We start from the raw sequence: 16397 nt of genomic DNA, 5'->3' as shown, positions 1-16397 counted from the left end.
AGGGGGTGGGAACTTCGGGGGGTAATGCACCTTCAAAGCAGGTGGGGCACACCTCCATCACACAGTACCAACTGCTACCTGCTAGAACTGATGCTAATTTGCAGGATGTTATGAGACTCTGCTGATTGCATGTAGATAAGAGCAGTAAGTTTCATTAACGGTGCATTTCTCATGCTTCCAGAGCTCATAAAAGCCCCGTCTTTGTTCCCTGCCCTCCATGATTTCCTGTCCTGACAGTAAGCAGCTCTCTGCTTCTTTCTGAGTAGTGGCAGCAATACTGGATTGGGACGGGTACCATTTTGTAACAAGCTTTCCGATTGGTCCAGCAATAATGCTTTACCTGTAAGAAGTGAATGGTTATAATATCCCATGATGCTGCCCTTAATCTTTTATTATATGATTTGATTTTCTGTTGTGTCGTGCACATAATACGAGGAGTAACTTTATCACACATCGCAGATGTCTGAATGTTTGCTTGATCTGTTTCCTTATATTTTGAATACGTCTACTCCGGTTTGGATTCATCCATAGTCCAGCTGAGATGCATATTGGGTTTTTCTTCCCTCTGCTTAAGAACGGCTGATTTTTCCACAATCTGTGTGATTTTATGAGACCTGAAAGCGCATGAACCCTCATACTGAAGGAGGGTTTGCAGCACAGTGACATCAGCTCGGATTTCCTTCTCCACCTGGCAGCTGTGGACCTGGCTGGAGGAGCTGCAGAAGGAGCTGCTGGACGACGTCTATGCCGAGTCGGTGGAGGCCGTGCAGGAGCTCATCAAGCGCTTCGGGCAGCAGCAACAGACCACCCTGCAAGTCACCGTTAACCTAATCAAGGAGGGCGAGGACCTCATCAAACAGCTGAGGTAGACCCCTCCATGGTTCCCGCCGAGGCTCCACCAAGCCTGCTGGCTCATGGACGCCGGGTTCCTGGGGCAGAAATGGGAGTCAAACTTGTACGGCCGTCTCCTGAAGCTGACAGGGCTCATTCACCAAGAATCTCGTAGGTCGATGCAGTGAGATGTGACGACTGAAAATTTAATACATAGTGGTTGAGGATAACCAGGCGCCCTGCTCTTGTGCTGTTGGGTGAATTATTTTGATTAAATTGTTCCATTATTATATCCAGCACCAGTAATGGATGAAAAATTGATCCTTTGCATAAAACTGTCAGCTCATGAAGTGCAAAAGCACAGTTAGCCTCTGTTTTTGATTCTTTCGCAGCTTATGTAACGCCTTTGTGCCGTGCCTCTTGAAAAGAGGGCTCCGTTTGGACTTCCACTGGTGTTTCCATTGGATACAAACCACTGCCAGACAAAATAATGTGAAGGGAGGGAAAAAAAAAACAGTGAATGCTTTATTGATTCGGCACCCGCGTGTTTTGCTCCGGCATTGTCAATGGCCCATTCAGCCAAAGCCGCGATAGCCGACATTAATTGATTCCTCAGAGTCCTCGAATTACCCACTCGAATCCCCTGTCCCAGCTGCTGTGTTAACGGGCTGCGCGCTCCCTGTGATTTAAACGTTTTTATATATCTATAGTGGGTTAGGATGGAGGGATTTTGTGCATCGCATGGATGAAGGAAGCGCACAGGCTCTGCGGTCTCTGCCACGGTCTGTCGCCGTAAAGCTTTTAGGCTAATGGGCAGACTTTTGGGGCACCCACGTTATTACCACGGATGACATGCGCCGTGACCATTGACGATCCACCAAGGAAGGATTTAAAATAGCTGAATAGTAAGTGGCCTCTTTCCAATAGCACTCAGATCCATTTGTGGGTGAACTCTTTGTGGCCTTGTTCATACCACTCTTTGTAAAGCATTCTTCTTAGCTTGTTGCTAATGATTCTGTTAGCTTGTTGAACTGCTGTTGTCGTCGGATTTGTTGATGCACTTGGCTGAATATATGTCCTGCGATGCATTGCCCTCTTGTTCCCTGTGCCATGCCCTGCGCTGCCTGGGATATACTGCAGCCTCAACAAAAGATAAATATATATAAATAGCAATAAATAAACTGAAATTTTGGGCATTTCTTAGCAATAAAACAGCAGAGCATGAACCTTTAATTACTCCAACACAGCTCTTCAATGACTACGCCTCCCTGCTGGTGAAACTCATTACATGATTCAGTCGTAATTCCATTATAATTATATTGGTATATTCTGGCCCTGCCTTAATTTGTTCAAAGTGCTAAACTGATGTTTTAAAACTTGTATTGATCCTGGTCTCAGAAATGAATCGTCACAGCTTAATCTGGCGTGAATTACTCGCTGGGGCTACTGATGCAATGGCAAAAGCCTTAAAAATCACCGGGAAGTGAGTTTGCGTCAGGTATCTGTAGGCCACTGGATACATATTAGCTTCAAAGAGTTCTGTAGTCGAGGAATAAGTTTGCATCAGAGAGTTTAGTAGCCAGGGGATAAATTTAGTTTAGAAAGCTCTGTAGGCTGCAGGGATAAGTTATATTATGCAATGCTGCCTTCAGATGCTCAATTATGTCAGCATCTTAATGATTTTATTGTGCCCCAAGCATTTTAAAGAAAAAGAACGATATGTTTAACAAAAGTGGCCTGTCTGTTGGCCCTCTAAGGTAACCCCGACAGCTTCCAGAGTGAGCAGTAGGGAATCACTTAATCCAGTGAGGAATTCTGACCCGGCACTGCACCCCCTGCCTGTGTCCCTTCCGCAGGGACTCGGCCATCTCCAGCAACAAGGCGCCGCACAGCAGCTCCATCAACCACATCGAGGGTGTGCTGCAGCAGCTGGACGAGGCGCAGGGCCAGATGGAAGAGCTGTTCCAGGAGAGGAAGATCAAACTCGAGCTCTTCCTGCAGCTGCGTGTTTTCGAGAGGGACGCCATCGATGTGAGTGTATTTAAATACCTGGCCACTCCCACAAATAGCACCAGTAACATTTTACACAGAAGTTCAGCTCGGTAACAAATATGCCCCTTACCATTCTACACTGCCTGCCCCATTAACTCTGAACAGACATAAAACTAAAAGATTGATACAAAAAAGCAGAGACATCTGAAGACTTTTTTTTTGACAAATAGGTTTTTTATCAGTATTATTTTTAATTGCATTAATTTCTCACGTTTGCAATTAATGTTGCCTTTGAAGTTGCGTATCTATTTTAGTTATTCTGAGTGCTTTAATTACGTGACGACTTTGAAGTGAATCAACCATCAGTCACGTAAGGCCCGATGTTTTGTTCAGCTATCGACATTAATCCGCGCAGAGCTGCCTTGTGGATTTTTTTTTAAAACGATATCGATCCATCTCCGAAATGAGCTCAGCGTTTAAATTCGCAGTAACCCGCTTACGTTTCCCACGCGGCCCCCAGTAATGCTTACAAATGGAGCTGGGTAATGTCTCTGTGGTAGTGTTTACCACCACAAGCCATGCATTACACTGTGGGGGGGGGGGTTCAAAGGAACTAGTTTAGTTGGACCTCAGAAACAAGAAACCAGGAATGGGGGGGGGGGGATTTCAAGTTATTTAGCAGTAAATGATTATTATTATTTTTGTAGTGCTGCATTCTGAGTTAGGGCCGGGGTCATGTGGCGTTGCTGATGCCTTCTCTGACACACCTGCTGTTTGTCCTTTGGGTTTTTATGCTGGAATTCCGCCCTAAGATGTAGAGCAGCTATAATCACTGTGATACCTGCCCCGGGGGTCTGAATGGCTAACTGATTCGCCCCCGCCTGGTCAGGAAGAACACATTGGCCCGGAGTACCGGGCAGGCTGGCGCCCTCTGCAGGCACCTGGACCAGGCTACCTGCGAGTCCTGATTTGCGAGTCTGAGTGGTACATGAGGCATTCAGTGACCCCAGGGATGTCCACCCTGCCTCCCGAGGTGTTTTGCTGTCTTAGAGAGTTTCTGGAAGTTTCTACAAGCTGTGTCGTGGGACAGTTTGCACCGGAGGTCAAAGAACAATTAACGTTACAGCCAGTAATTCTCTTTTTATCTGATATTTCCTGATAATCCCTTGGGCTGTTAAGCTGCCTGCTTCGTGTTATCTGTGTAGTAGTGTAACACTGCCTAGTGATCACTCTCATGCTCTACAATTTGAAGTAACAGTTTACTCAGATAACAAAACTGTAGCTCATTTGACTTTACATTGTCCATAGTGACGTTTAATTGTGGCCAACAGCAAACTACAAACATCAGTAGTGTCAAGGAGTCAACTAGGCTTAAATGCATCTAGCCTGCTCTACGAATGAATGCCCAGGTACGAGTGTAAGCAGTACTACAGTAAGAGCAATATAACCTTAACATCGAACCAAACATGAAGCTAATTGGACAACTATTCAAATCATCAGAAAGTGCAACATCAAGTACATTCAAAGAACATGGATTAGGATAGGTCTACTGGTGGTGTACCTGGAACTAATGGATCTTGAGGCATTTCTTGAAGGTGGAGAGGGAGTCTGATGACCAGATGTAGTTGGGGTAGCTCGTTCCACCGTGAGTGAACCGCAATTGAGAAACATCTGAAGTGGGAGATGGAGGAGAGATCTCCAAGACGCGCTGGTTTGCAGAGCGAAGAGGGCGAGATGGGACATAGATCTTAAGGAGCCACTTAGGGATAGGAACTGAAGGTGGTTTGACTTTACCTAGGGCGGTGTTTCCCAATCCGGTCCTCGGGAACCCACAGTCACTCCATGTTTTTGCTCCCTCCGGGCTGCCTAATAGACAGTCCACATTTACTGGGATCTGGGAGGGAGCAAAAATATGGACTGTGGGTCCCTGAGGTCCTAGGGAATGTAACTAAAGCTTATGATCTGCTGGACTGTTAATCTGTATAATTCCCCTGCCAGGCAGTAGGAGGTGCTGTGGTGCCAACCAAAGCAGGTTTCGATTTGACGGGATTCTGGGTTATGTGTTGACAGGTGAAGTCAGGTACATGTAACAGTAGTACTTTTTTTAACGAAATGTTTTTACCCTGAAATATCTGACACTATAGAGAAACATTTTTCAGACTGTGGTTATGCTGTGTGTTCGTCCCAGACACATATTATGGTAAATTTGCATTTGTGTCAGGCGCAGCGTTCTGCAAATAGCCTTATTTTTATGGTAAACTAATTCATCAATCCATCTTCCAACAGTTTATCCTGGTCCGCATTGCCGGGATGATAAACTAGTTCCAGTGTTAATTTATACAGTGGAACCTTGGATTACGAGTAACGCGGTTTATGAGTGTTCTGCAAGACGAGCAAAGATTTTTAATAAATTTTGACTTGGAAACCGAGCAAGTCCTGGTTTACGAGCGCCAAGTATCATCAAAAATCATATGGCACACATGCGCTCCTTGTTTTTCTTGTTTTTACGTGCGCTCGGCTTCAAAACAGGAAGCGCATGCTCGTCTTGCAGAACACTCATAAACCGCGGGGATATATTTAATAGTCCTGAAAACTTAACGAAAACAGCCAAAAATTTCAAACTGCTGTTCTCCATGAAAGAAATGTGTGATCCCTACATAGCAAAATAGATTCCACAATCTAATGGCAAAATCAATACAGTGATATAAGCATTATGTTTGCCGGAGCCTGTGTTTATCATACTAACCTATAAAGATGATATAATGTTCGACTTCTTCAGCAGAGTGACAGTACTCAGATCAGCCACAGTGGCACATAATGGCCATAACAGTGACACCAGTGCCACTGTACAAAGTCAGACACGCAGGGTGAATTTTAAAGACCGTGACGCCCCTTTGGAAAGTGGCTCGGGAGAACCGCAGCCGCCCTCTGGTTAGCAAGGGGGGAGCGGGTATGGGGCTTCCGTTTGGCGCGGCCTGCAGGGAAAGGGGGCCGTGGGGAAAAGGGCCCATGGGGGAAGGGGGCCACTGAGGGAAGGGGGCCCACAGGGGAAGGGTGCCACTGAGGGAAGGGGGCTTTTCCCCACAGGGGAAGGGTGTCACTGAGGGAAGGGGGCTTTTCCCTACAGGGGAAGGGACCCACTGGGAAAGGGAGCCACAGGGGATGGGGGTCCATGGGGGAAGGGGGCCCATAGCGGAAGGGGCCCACGGGGAAAGGGAGCCACAGGGGAAGGGGTCCATGGGGGAAGGGGCCCACGGGGGAAGGGGGCCACTGAGGGAAGGGGGCTTTTCCCCACAGGGGAAGGGGGCCCATGGGGGAAGGGAGCCACAGGGGAAATGGGCACCTGGGATAGAAGAGCCTATGGGGAATGTATGCCGGTCAGGTACCAGCGTGCAGGATTCACAGGCAGCTCACAGCTTGAAAACAAGGATGCGTGTCGCTCTGTGTTTGCGGTCTCTCATTTCAAAATGAATGTTATTATATTCCAACAAGAATATGTTCTTCCTGTTCTCTAAATTTGTCTTTGCATGTTATTTTCGCTAAGACTTTGTTCACTAGCTTTTCTGTGTCCCTGATGCTCACTTTGAGGGGGGGGGGGGAGGTCACTGACCTCACACTGATTCTCCCTCCACAACTCAGATCATCTCAGACCTGGAATCCTGGAACGACGAGCTGTCACAGCAGATGAACGACTTCGACACGGAGGACCTGACTCTGGCCGAGCAGCGGCTGCAGCACCACGCCGACAAGGCGCTCACCATGAACAACCTGACCTTCGACGTCATCCACCAGGGCCAGGAGCTGCTGCAGTGCGTGGGCGAGGTTCAGGCCTCCGGTGAGGCCGACTGAGGACCAGAGCGTCCGCCCGCTTCCTTCCGTGGTTGAATATTTGATCGTTTTTCTAATCAATGCATATTAATTATGACACTCAATCTGATGTAGCGATGACTGGGAACGCAGACAGGACGTAGTTGAGGAACGCCATGTTCAGGAATACCTGTTACTTTTAGCTTGTGGGGACATTTTTCAGGTCTCCCCTCTCTAACCCCCCCGCCATCCGCCATCTCCAGGCGTGGACCTCCTGTGCGACCGTGACGTGGACATGGCCACACGGGTGCAGGACCTGCTGGAGTTCCTCCACGAGAAGCAGCAGGAGCTGGACGTGGCGGCCGAGCAGCACCGGCGCCATCTGGAGCAGTGCGTGCAACTGCGCCACCTGCAGGCCGAAGTGAAGCAGGTAACGTTACACCTCTGCTGGTCAATCAGTAGATGACATTAGTGAATGTCAGGCAAATGTTTGTTTAAGGAGGCAAAGAGACCGTAATCAGCAGTACTTAGGTGTACGTACACGCCAGAAACTACAGAGACTCCTGTCACAGATTAGAGTGCAAACCAGTCTGGAATTAGATATTACAAACAGTATTCAGACACGTGAAGGCCTGGTTTGAAGCAGCTTTACACCATGTGGTTCTCGTGATACATGTGATCAGAAGCTGAAATCCCACGGTTGGCAGAATGATGTTACCATTGGGCCGTCATTGTGTCAGGGATCGTCCGATCCTGCTTTCTCAGCTACTTTGGATAAAAGCGTCTGCAAAATATATAAATTAGCCTGTCCCAAGTGGGACCTTCAGGCGTGAAGCGCTTATTAACGTGCTGATTATGATTGGTTACTTAAAGACCTGTTAGAAGGTCAGGTCGGCACCCCACCCCCCATCATTTAGGCCTGGTATCTGATCCAGAGCACGGCTGACTGTCTCCGCAGGTCCTGGGCTGGATCCGGAACGGGGAGTCCATGCTGAACGCCGGCCTGATCACGGCCAGCTCGTTGCAGGAGGCCGAGCAGCTGCAGCGGGAGCATGAGCAGTTCCAGCATGCCATCGAGGTGCCCCCCCCCCCCACCCCCTACTTCCTGTTCCAGCCTCACTCACTTCCTCCCCCACTCACCCTGGGCTTTTTGGCCCCTGTCACGCCATTGGCACAAAAACAGAGTTTGGAAATTGGCCAGAGTGGAAGGCAATGTGACGGGACATGCATCGGGAATCAGAGCCTTTTGTAACTGCAGAGATATACAAATATGTCTCAAAATATACTTTTGAAGTCGAGTAGAATCCCTCTGCTCATGTATTTCCGCTAAAGTACTTTTTATTACAGCTGTCTTCCGTTAAAAGTAGCAATTTTAATTCAATAACTAGTATTACAAAGCAGTCCATTTTTGCTGGTGGTTTTATCCGACTGGTGCTGTCACTAATTAAGCGGCTGTCTTTAATCGCAGTGGCAGTCCCAGGTGCTTCTTATTACAGTGTCATTTATATTGTATTTCATCACCCAGAAAATGGCTTCCGAGCCACTTAGCCATTAGCCAGATGGTAAGATAAAGTCTTAAGCTTTCCTAAGATTCCTCAGTGCAGTTAAACTCAGTTTCCCTCTGCTGTAACCTTGAAGTGCGGCTGTGCAGGGAGGTGTTCGGCCCTTTAGACACCATCCACATCCTACCTCTGCACCACTCACACGTCCGACAAGAACTGCAGCAAAAGGGACAGTCAGACGTACAAGCGAGGGTGATAAATGGGTTTTTATATAAAGGAGTAGCCATAAATAAACAAGCATGCATGCATTGGGCAACTCATCTGTCGGTTTGAAGTGCATCCTGGGAAGACAGGATGCGTTGTGGATGTTGGTGGTGTGAGGGAACATGGCTGCCGAAGGGCCATACTGCCCTTACTCCCCCTCACTCCCCCTTACTCACCCTTACATTCCCTTACCCTCCCTTAAACCCCATTACTTACTTTTACTCACCCTTACTCAACCTTGCTCCCCCTTACTAGCTCTTACTCTTTCATTGTCACCCTTACCTCACCCCACTCTCCCTTACTCTTCCTTAACCCCAACACCCCCTTATTTCCCCTTACTCCTCCATACTCACCCTTTCTCACCCTTACTCATCTTTTCTTTCCCTTACCCTCCCTTACACCCCATTACTTACTCTTATTGACGCTTACTTATCCCTACTCCCCCTTACTTCTGCTTACTGTTTCTTATTCACCCTTAACTCACCCCACTCTCCCTTACTCCTCCTTACTTCCCCTTACTCCTCCATACTCTCCCCAGCTCCCACATAATAGCCCTTATTCTCTCTTACTCACCATTACTCTCCCTTACACCCCCTTACTTCCCCTTACTCCTCCATACTCTCCCCAACTCCCCCATACTAGCCCTTACTCTCTCTTACTCACCGTTACTCTCCCTTACACCCCCTTACTTCCCCTTACTCCTCCATACTCTCCCCAACTCCCCCATACTAGCCCTTACTCTCTCTTACTCACCGTCACTCTCCCTTACACCCCCTTACTTCCCCTTACTCCTCCATACTCTCCCCAACTCCCCCATACTAGCCCTTACTCTCTCTTACTCACCGTTACTCTCCCTTACACCCCCTTACTTCCCCTTACTCCTCCATACTCTCCCCAACTCCCCCATACTAGCCCTTACTCTCTCTTACTCACCGTTACTCTCCCTTACACCCCCTTACTTCCCCTTACTCCTCCATACTCTCCCCAACTCCCTCATACTAGCCCTTACTCTCTCTTACTCACCATTACTCTCCCACCCCAGAAAACGCACCAGAGCGCCCTGCAGGTGCAGCAGAAGGCTGAGGCTCTGCTGCAGGCTAACCACTACGACATGGACATGATCCGCGAGTGCGCCGAGAAGGTGGCATCCCGCTGGCAGCAGCTCATGCTCAAGATGGAGGACCGCCTCAAACTCGTCAACTCGTCTGTGGCCTTCTACAAGACGTCTGAGCAGGTGAGCGCCTGTTTCCCTGGCGACTGAGGTCGTTTAATGTCTGCCTGACACTGTGGCCTGAACATCTGACTGATGCAAACAGCTCATGGCTCATTGCTGTTGTTCTTCCCATAGACAAACTTCTAATAGTTTAAGAAGAATTAGGTGAATGTTCATCAGTCTTCCGCTGTTTGCAATAGCTTTGAGAATTCAGTTCAATTGAATTCAGTTCAGTTCCTTTGTATAGCGCATTTTCTTGACATTACATTGTCTCAAAGCACTTGACATCATCCCCACCCAAAGCCCCCAGTGAGCAAGAGTCCATCCTCAAAGGCCAACAAGGGGTAGATGAGATGAGAGAATCAGTGGTACAGCAGCAGGGCGTTGAGAAGATTTAGTAAAAAGTAATTTTCTGAATGCTGCTGTTGTTGACATGGGTGGGTTAGGGTCCCCTACAGTTGTGGATGGAGCAGGGCATTCTGGGTAAGTAATGCTTCGACATGTTTGTGCCCAAGGTGTGCAGTGTGCTGGAGAGCCTGGAACAGGAGTACAAGCGTGAGGAGGACTGGTGTGGGGGGGCCGACAAGCTGGGGCCCAACTGCGAGACGGACCACGTCACACCCATGATCAGCAAGCACCTCGAGCAGAAGGAGGCTTTCCTCAAGGTAGAACACGTCTCTGCCACCCCCTCTGGGCAGCTTCCGGGAGTCTTCTGGCTTATAGAACTGATTCGGATGTCACTTCACATTCAGATTCGCAAAAATCTAGGCTGTCGAATGTGGTGTATTTGTTGTTTTTTTCAAGACTTTAGTGAGTTAGCGCTGTTCTGAAGAACCATCTGAGGTAGAACTAGTTGTGTCATTAGTTAGTTTACTTGGGTAATAATGGCATGTTCAACCAAACACTTACTTGTGAAACCGGCTGCCTGAAATAGTATTTTGCTCTCTGTGTGATTCCAACCAAGTTCCGCCATGCTCTCTGGTTTCCTTTTGCAGTCCGAAGACCTGCAGTTTGATTGGCGTCTATAAATAGCCCAAATTGTATGTGTCTGTGCCCTGTGATTGGCTGGTATGCCATCTAAGGTGTCCCATCCAGAGTGTCCCATCCAGGGTGTCGTGTGCCCCCCGCTGCCTGGGAGAGACCTCCCCCCATCCAGAAGAAATGGGAAGAAGCTGAATTGATGGCTGTTTTAACCCCAAACACTCTGCTCCTAGAGTTTAGCATTTCTGGTGCTATGTAACGGTGCCACTATCGCCATGGGTGACGCACCTGAATGACAGCCGTGCTCACCGCATGCCTCTCGCTTGCTAGGCATGTACGCTGGCCAGACGCAACGCAGACGTCTTCCTCAAGTACCTGCACCGGAACAGCGTCAACATGCCAGGGATGCTGGCCCACGTGAAAGCTCCGGAGCAGCAAGTGAAAAGTAAAGCCTGGCCACTCGATCATTATCCCCTCCCGCTCCCGAATATGCAGCCAGGTCCGTTTACAGCCTCCCGTGTCCCGGCAGACATCCTGAATGAGCTGCTGCAGCGGGAGAACCGTGTCCTTCATTTCTGGACCATGCGCAAGAGGAGGCTGGACCAGTGCCAGCAGTACGTGGTGTTTGAGCGCAGTGCCAAGCAGGTACGCACCAGCCTGAAGGAACTCAGCACGCTTAATGATGCATGTCACAGTTATTGCACATGATGCAATCGTGTCATCATCGAGCACCTCCCCCCCCCCACCCCCGGCTAAACTCTAACGAAATCCAAAAAAAAAATTTTTAAATGTTGACTTCCAACTCCTGCATACCAGAAGGTTTTCGGTCCTCAAGGGGAATCCCAAGCTTTGCTCCTCCGTGGTTTTGGTCCCCTCTAGGTTCAGAGTGGCTCTTCACAATGTCAAACCTGTTTTTACGTGTCCCCAGGCCCTGGAGTGGATCCACGACACTGGCGAGTTCTACCTGTCCACCCACTCCTCCACAGGTTCCAGCATCCACCACACGCAGGAGCTGCTCAAGGAGCACGAGGACTTCCAGATCACCGCCAAGGTGCGCTTGCCGGTCCCCTGGGATGTCACAGGGCGCTGTGCGAACTGTTAAAATCTTTGTGTTTTATTGGAGAACAGATTTAAAGTATTTAAGGACCAAGATCGATTTCGAGATGTTCTGTTAGAAGGTGAAGTAATTGCATGTTCTGGCTATCACATGTCTGCCTGCTCTATTCCAGGACTTTTCCATGTTGACTGGGGTAATAACCCTACAACAAAGTTATGGGAATGTTGTTCTTAATGATGTCAGAACGTTATGCTGGCTGTGCAAGTTCACAGATCCATTTCATGCCGCTGAGGAAGATTCCCCATTAGGGCGCCCACCAGGCTACCTGGGTAGTGGCTCCCTGGGTCGTGTTTTGACGTTTTGGCTCGTGTAGGGTTCAGGGTCATTACGCCCTGGGGTGTATTCTTCATTTGCACTGGTGTTGTATTTTGTTTCCCCTGCCGATGTCCCCATCTCTGCCATTTTAATCTCCTCCTGTCTTTGTATTGACAGCAAACCAAAGAGCGGGTGAAGCTGTTGATTCAGCTGGCAGATGGCTTCTGTGATAAGGGTCACGCCCACGCCATGGAGATTAAGAAATGGGTCTCCGCCGTGGACAAGCGATACCGGGAGTTCTCCATACGCATGGACAAGTACCGCACGTCCCTGGAGAAGGCGCTGGGCATCTCCTCGGACTCCAACAAATCGGTACGTGCACGTGTCTGCGTGCGGATGTTTGTGTGCGACCGTCTTGCCTCACCTTAGCGGGCAGCGATTCCTCAGGGCCGCGTTATTTTCCGTGTCTTAACGTTTTGATCGCTTACGCGCTCGGTTGTCCAATCGCAGAGCAAAGACCTGCAGCTGGACATCATCCCAGCCAGCGCCCCGGGGTCGGAGGTCAAGCTGCGGGACACGGCGCATGAGCTCAATGAGGAGAAGCGCAAGTCGGCCCGCAGGAAGGAGTAGGTGTCCAGCCCGGCGCAGGTGTTAAGTGGCTGAGCCTCCCCGCGTTCAGTCTCTTTTGACTGAAGAGTCTGTTTCTGAGCTCTCAGGTTCACTCACGCAAGAGCAGCATCAGAAATGCAGGCAGATCCCGGCCTCCTGCTGTCCTGTTTAAACGGGAGTTTGACAATCCTGTTTCTTCCGCGTCTTCCCCAAATGCCATCTAATGCCATTTCCCCCATGCATTCACCCTAATCGCTAGCGTACGACCTGCCATTACATAACGACAAGCCACAGCGTTCCTTAGGTCCAGACTCTATCATGTTGCGCTTGGTGATCTCAGTTGTTGCACAAATGAACAAGTTTGTCGCCTCGGCTGTGTCACGTACATGTCGCTCACTGCCGGACGCTGTTTTCCAGTTTCATAATGGCCGAGCTGATTCAGACAGAAAAAGCCTATGTGAGAGACCTCCGAGAATGCATGGATGTAAGTACTGCCCTACCACGCTAAGTGAGCGTCTAAATTAATGACTGTCTGCTGCAGTAAGAGAGTATAACTTACTGTCTGATTTCTCAGTGAAGTCAGTTATCGTGATGTATGTGTGTAAGTGTCAGTTAAATGCCAGACGATTTTATCTATGAAGGTGCTTCTTTAATCCCCTTGACGAAAGCCAGTCGTTTACCCTCACCCCATGAGAGCTAGTGAGCGAGTTTGAACGTGTTTGAGGTAAGGGCACAGGGTAAAGAGGTTAAGAGCCTTATTCAGTTAGGGTTAAGGGTCTTAGCGGAGGGTCCAGCAGGGATTTGATTCCTTTGACAGCCACAGAATTTGAACTAATTACCTTTGAGATTCAAGCATTGATGGCTAACCTGTTGAACTAAGCACCAGCCATTATGGGGACATCCATAGTAAATGATGGGGGTGTAGGAGTGTTGGACACCCCCAGTGAATCATAAGGGACCCACATGACACAGTTCGCATGAAAGCAGTAGGGTCTCCTCAGTGACATTGTTCATGGTCCACTGGGGTCCATTGCACTCCTTCGCGGTCCTTCGCGGTTGCGGTTCGGCTAACACGGCAGGTTCCCGCTTGCAGACGTACCTGTGGGAGATGACCAGCGGGGTGGAGGAGGTCCCTGCAGGAATTGTTAACAAGGAGCACATCATCTTCGGGAACATGCAGGACCTCTACGAGTTCCACCACAAGTGAGTCTGTTTACCTCCAGGACAGACAATGTGGTCCCACATATGATGGACACTTTCTAAGCAGATGTCTCTGTTCCTCTCCCAAAAGTATATTCCTGAAGGAACTGGAGAAGTACGAGCAGCTGCCTGAAGATGTGGGCCATTGCTTTGTGACCTGGGTTAGTCCAGCATTCTTTCACTGAAGATCAAACCTTCCTCTGACCCTCATATTAAATTGAGTAATTATTGTGCTTAACTGATGCCAAAAGCTATTATTTTAAGCTTTTACACTATTCACCTTCACAGCAGGCAGTTCAATGCAGGGCCAAACTATCCTAGCTATGAGTTTCACGTTTTGCTCTATAAGTTGCTCTTTGGAGCGCGCTCAGTAATAGAGTTTTATTGATATGACAGGAGGATGCATTTTATTTTTCTGAGAATTGCAGCCGCAGTGCTTTCACCTTCGTAGTTAATCATAATAAAATCGAGTGCGTAAAACGTTAATGATGTCATATTACAGCGGTACATCCTGTCCAGGGTGTAGTCACCCCCCCCCCGTGTGGTCTGGGATTGGCACTAGGCCTCCATGTGACCCTCAGCTCGATAAGCAGTTGGAACGTGGATATTACAGCAGTATTTATGCAAGGTATGTGTCGATGATGAATACCTGTCTTTTTTGCAGGCTGATAAGTTTCAGATGTATGTGAATTACTGCAGGAACAAACCCGACTCCACTCAACTCATCCTGGAAAACGCCGGCTCCTATTTTGATGTGAGTTGCACTTTTTGTGCCTTACGGAATTGGGGTAAAAGGTGAACTATCTTGTGTAATTACCGGTATAAATTCAGTGTAAAAGGAAATCAGCAGTCGGCTTGTCTTTATTATTCTTCCACACACACACCCCCCGCCCCAAATTTTTTGTATTTGGCCCAGTGGTGCGACAGGAGCTGCTGGGCTGGTGCATCAACGTTTCAGAAGTGCGTTAAGATGTTTATGGGCTCCCTGGAGGCCATATCGCAAAGTGTTTAATGGTCACAAAAGCATAATCTTTAACGAGTTTACCGAGCACATGCAGAGCTTCAAGGCTTTGCCTGCCCCTTCCCGTGGCTCATTCCCATCACCCCCACTGTGTTTGCGCCCCCCGGGGTCGCTTCGATGATGAGAAACCGAACGTACACATGTGCACTGCCTGCCGTGTTTAATGGCCGCAATAACCTTATTCTCTAACGAGTTTAATGATGCAAACCTTTAAAGAAACGCCGGCACACAGGCTCTGTGTATGAGCCCCTGTGGCTTGTTTACATTGCCCCGCCTTGTTCCTGCCCCGGGCATCATGTCTGGTGGTGGTGATAAGCCCAACATACCCACGTCCGCTGCTAGGTGTGACCACTGCCTGGCATCGGCCAATGGGGAAAAGCTGGGAATCTCTTGGTTTGGTTAGGTTTAGGATTTCTGTGTGTGTTCATGTATGTTTTTGTCAAGTACTCCCTTCCTTGTTTCCATGAATTCCCGTTTCTGTGCACATTGCAGGAGATTCAGCAGAGACACAGGCTGGCCAACTCCATCTCCTCATACCTGATCAAGCCAGTACAGCGGATCACCAAGTACCAGCTCCTGCTAAAGGTGGGCGGGCGGCCCAGGCCGGTCCAGAGCGGTCCTGGGCGGTCCCAGGCAGTCCTTAGCACTAATCGAGGGCGCTACGCTCGCCTTCTGTTATTGCTTGAAGAGTTTTATTCCAGACGCGCTGCTTATATGATTGTTCAGCCTTTTGGTTTGGATTGAGATGCACGCCGGTGCAAGCATGGTTAAGTACAGCCAGATGTCAACTGATTTTATAGCTACATACCCTGTAGAATCTGTAAAAACACAGACCATCTTTTACCTTCCACTGTTCACAAGCAGCTGGGTGAAAGATCTCTACCCAGTGGAAGCTGTACCGTGAATGATGGGAACCTGATTGGCAGCCAGTGTTTTATGGGTGCTGTTACTCCCTGTCATTTTCATCTATTTATATTTGAGGGATGTTAAAAAAATAAGATGATTTGTCAGTGCTAGTGAGTCCTGGAAGGAAGTAGCATTTATGATGAGTGATGTTGCATAGAAATACGAAATATTGCTGTAGGAATGTTTATATGAAGATGCATTGGCTTCCTTTAATGCACTCTTGAGATGCTACAGGAATGTTTGTATGAAGATTGTTCTGGTTGGGGGTGGTTTGTGGCTTAGGCGGTTGGGATGCTTTGCCATTAATCAGCAGGTTGTTAGGTCAAATCCCAGGACTGGTAGAGTGAATTAGCTGCTGGCGCACTGAGCAAGGCCCTTAACTCCAAGTTGCTCCAGAGATTGCCTACCCGTGAACTCTCAAAATGTTTTCCACTCTGAATAAAAGCACTTGCCCAATAAATACAATTGAAATGCTATAGGGATGTTTTCATGAAGATGGCTTCACTTGTTTTATTCCACTTTTGGGTTTCAGGAGCTCTTGACGTGCTGTGAGGAAGGGAAAGGGGAGATTAAGGATGGCTTGGAGGTCATGCTGAGCGTACCCAAGCGGGCCAATGATGCCATGCACCTCAGCATGCTGGAAGGCAAGTGGCAGCGAACCGCATGCAGGCAGGACCATGCAGGACCATGCAGGACCAT

General features: G+C 48.7%; 1 protein-coding gene across 9 annotated transcripts in view; it reads left to right on the top strand.

Annotated features, from left to right (window-relative positions):
• Positions 1 to 16397, top strand: part of LOC111844420 (triple functional domain protein-like) — a 99561-nt gene that overhangs the window by 55605 nt on the left and 27559 nt on the right. For all 9 annotated transcript variants that reach the window (XR_002838388.2, XM_023812898.2, XM_023812892.2 and 6 more), the window contains 18 exons: positions 696 to 865; positions 2688 to 2862; positions 6463 to 6658; positions 6894 to 7060; positions 7589 to 7708; positions 9439 to 9630; positions 10125 to 10274; positions 10921 to 11035; positions 11120 to 11235; positions 11519 to 11641; positions 12140 to 12334; positions 12473 to 12588; positions 12989 to 13055; positions 13665 to 13774; positions 13863 to 13932; positions 14436 to 14525; positions 15285 to 15377; positions 16231 to 16342. Coding sequence is in view for 8 of the 9 variants with exons in the window: in XM_023812898.2 (XP_023668666.2) it covers positions 696 to 865; positions 2688 to 2862; positions 6463 to 6658; positions 6894 to 7060; positions 7589 to 7708; positions 9439 to 9630; positions 10125 to 10274; positions 10921 to 11035; positions 11120 to 11235; positions 11519 to 11641; positions 12140 to 12334; positions 12473 to 12588; positions 12989 to 13055; positions 13665 to 13774; positions 13863 to 13932; positions 14436 to 14525; positions 15285 to 15377; positions 16231 to 16342 (2377 nt within the window). In the remaining variant the exon portion in view is untranslated. The remainder of the gene's footprint in view (positions 1 to 695; positions 866 to 2687; positions 2863 to 6462; positions 6659 to 6893; positions 7061 to 7588; positions 7709 to 9438; positions 9631 to 10124; positions 10275 to 10920; positions 11036 to 11119; positions 11236 to 11518; positions 11642 to 12139; positions 12335 to 12472; positions 12589 to 12988; positions 13056 to 13664; positions 13775 to 13862; positions 13933 to 14435; positions 14526 to 15284; positions 15378 to 16230; positions 16343 to 16397) is intronic.

Source organism: Paramormyrops kingsleyae, chromosome 9 (genome assembly GCF_048594095.1).
Source record: "Paramormyrops kingsleyae isolate MSU_618 chromosome 9, PKINGS_0.4, whole genome shotgun sequence".
Lineage (NCBI taxonomy): Eukaryota > Metazoa > Chordata > Actinopteri > Osteoglossiformes > Mormyridae > Paramormyrops > Paramormyrops kingsleyae.
This window is presented reverse-complemented; position numbering and strand designations above follow the sequence as displayed.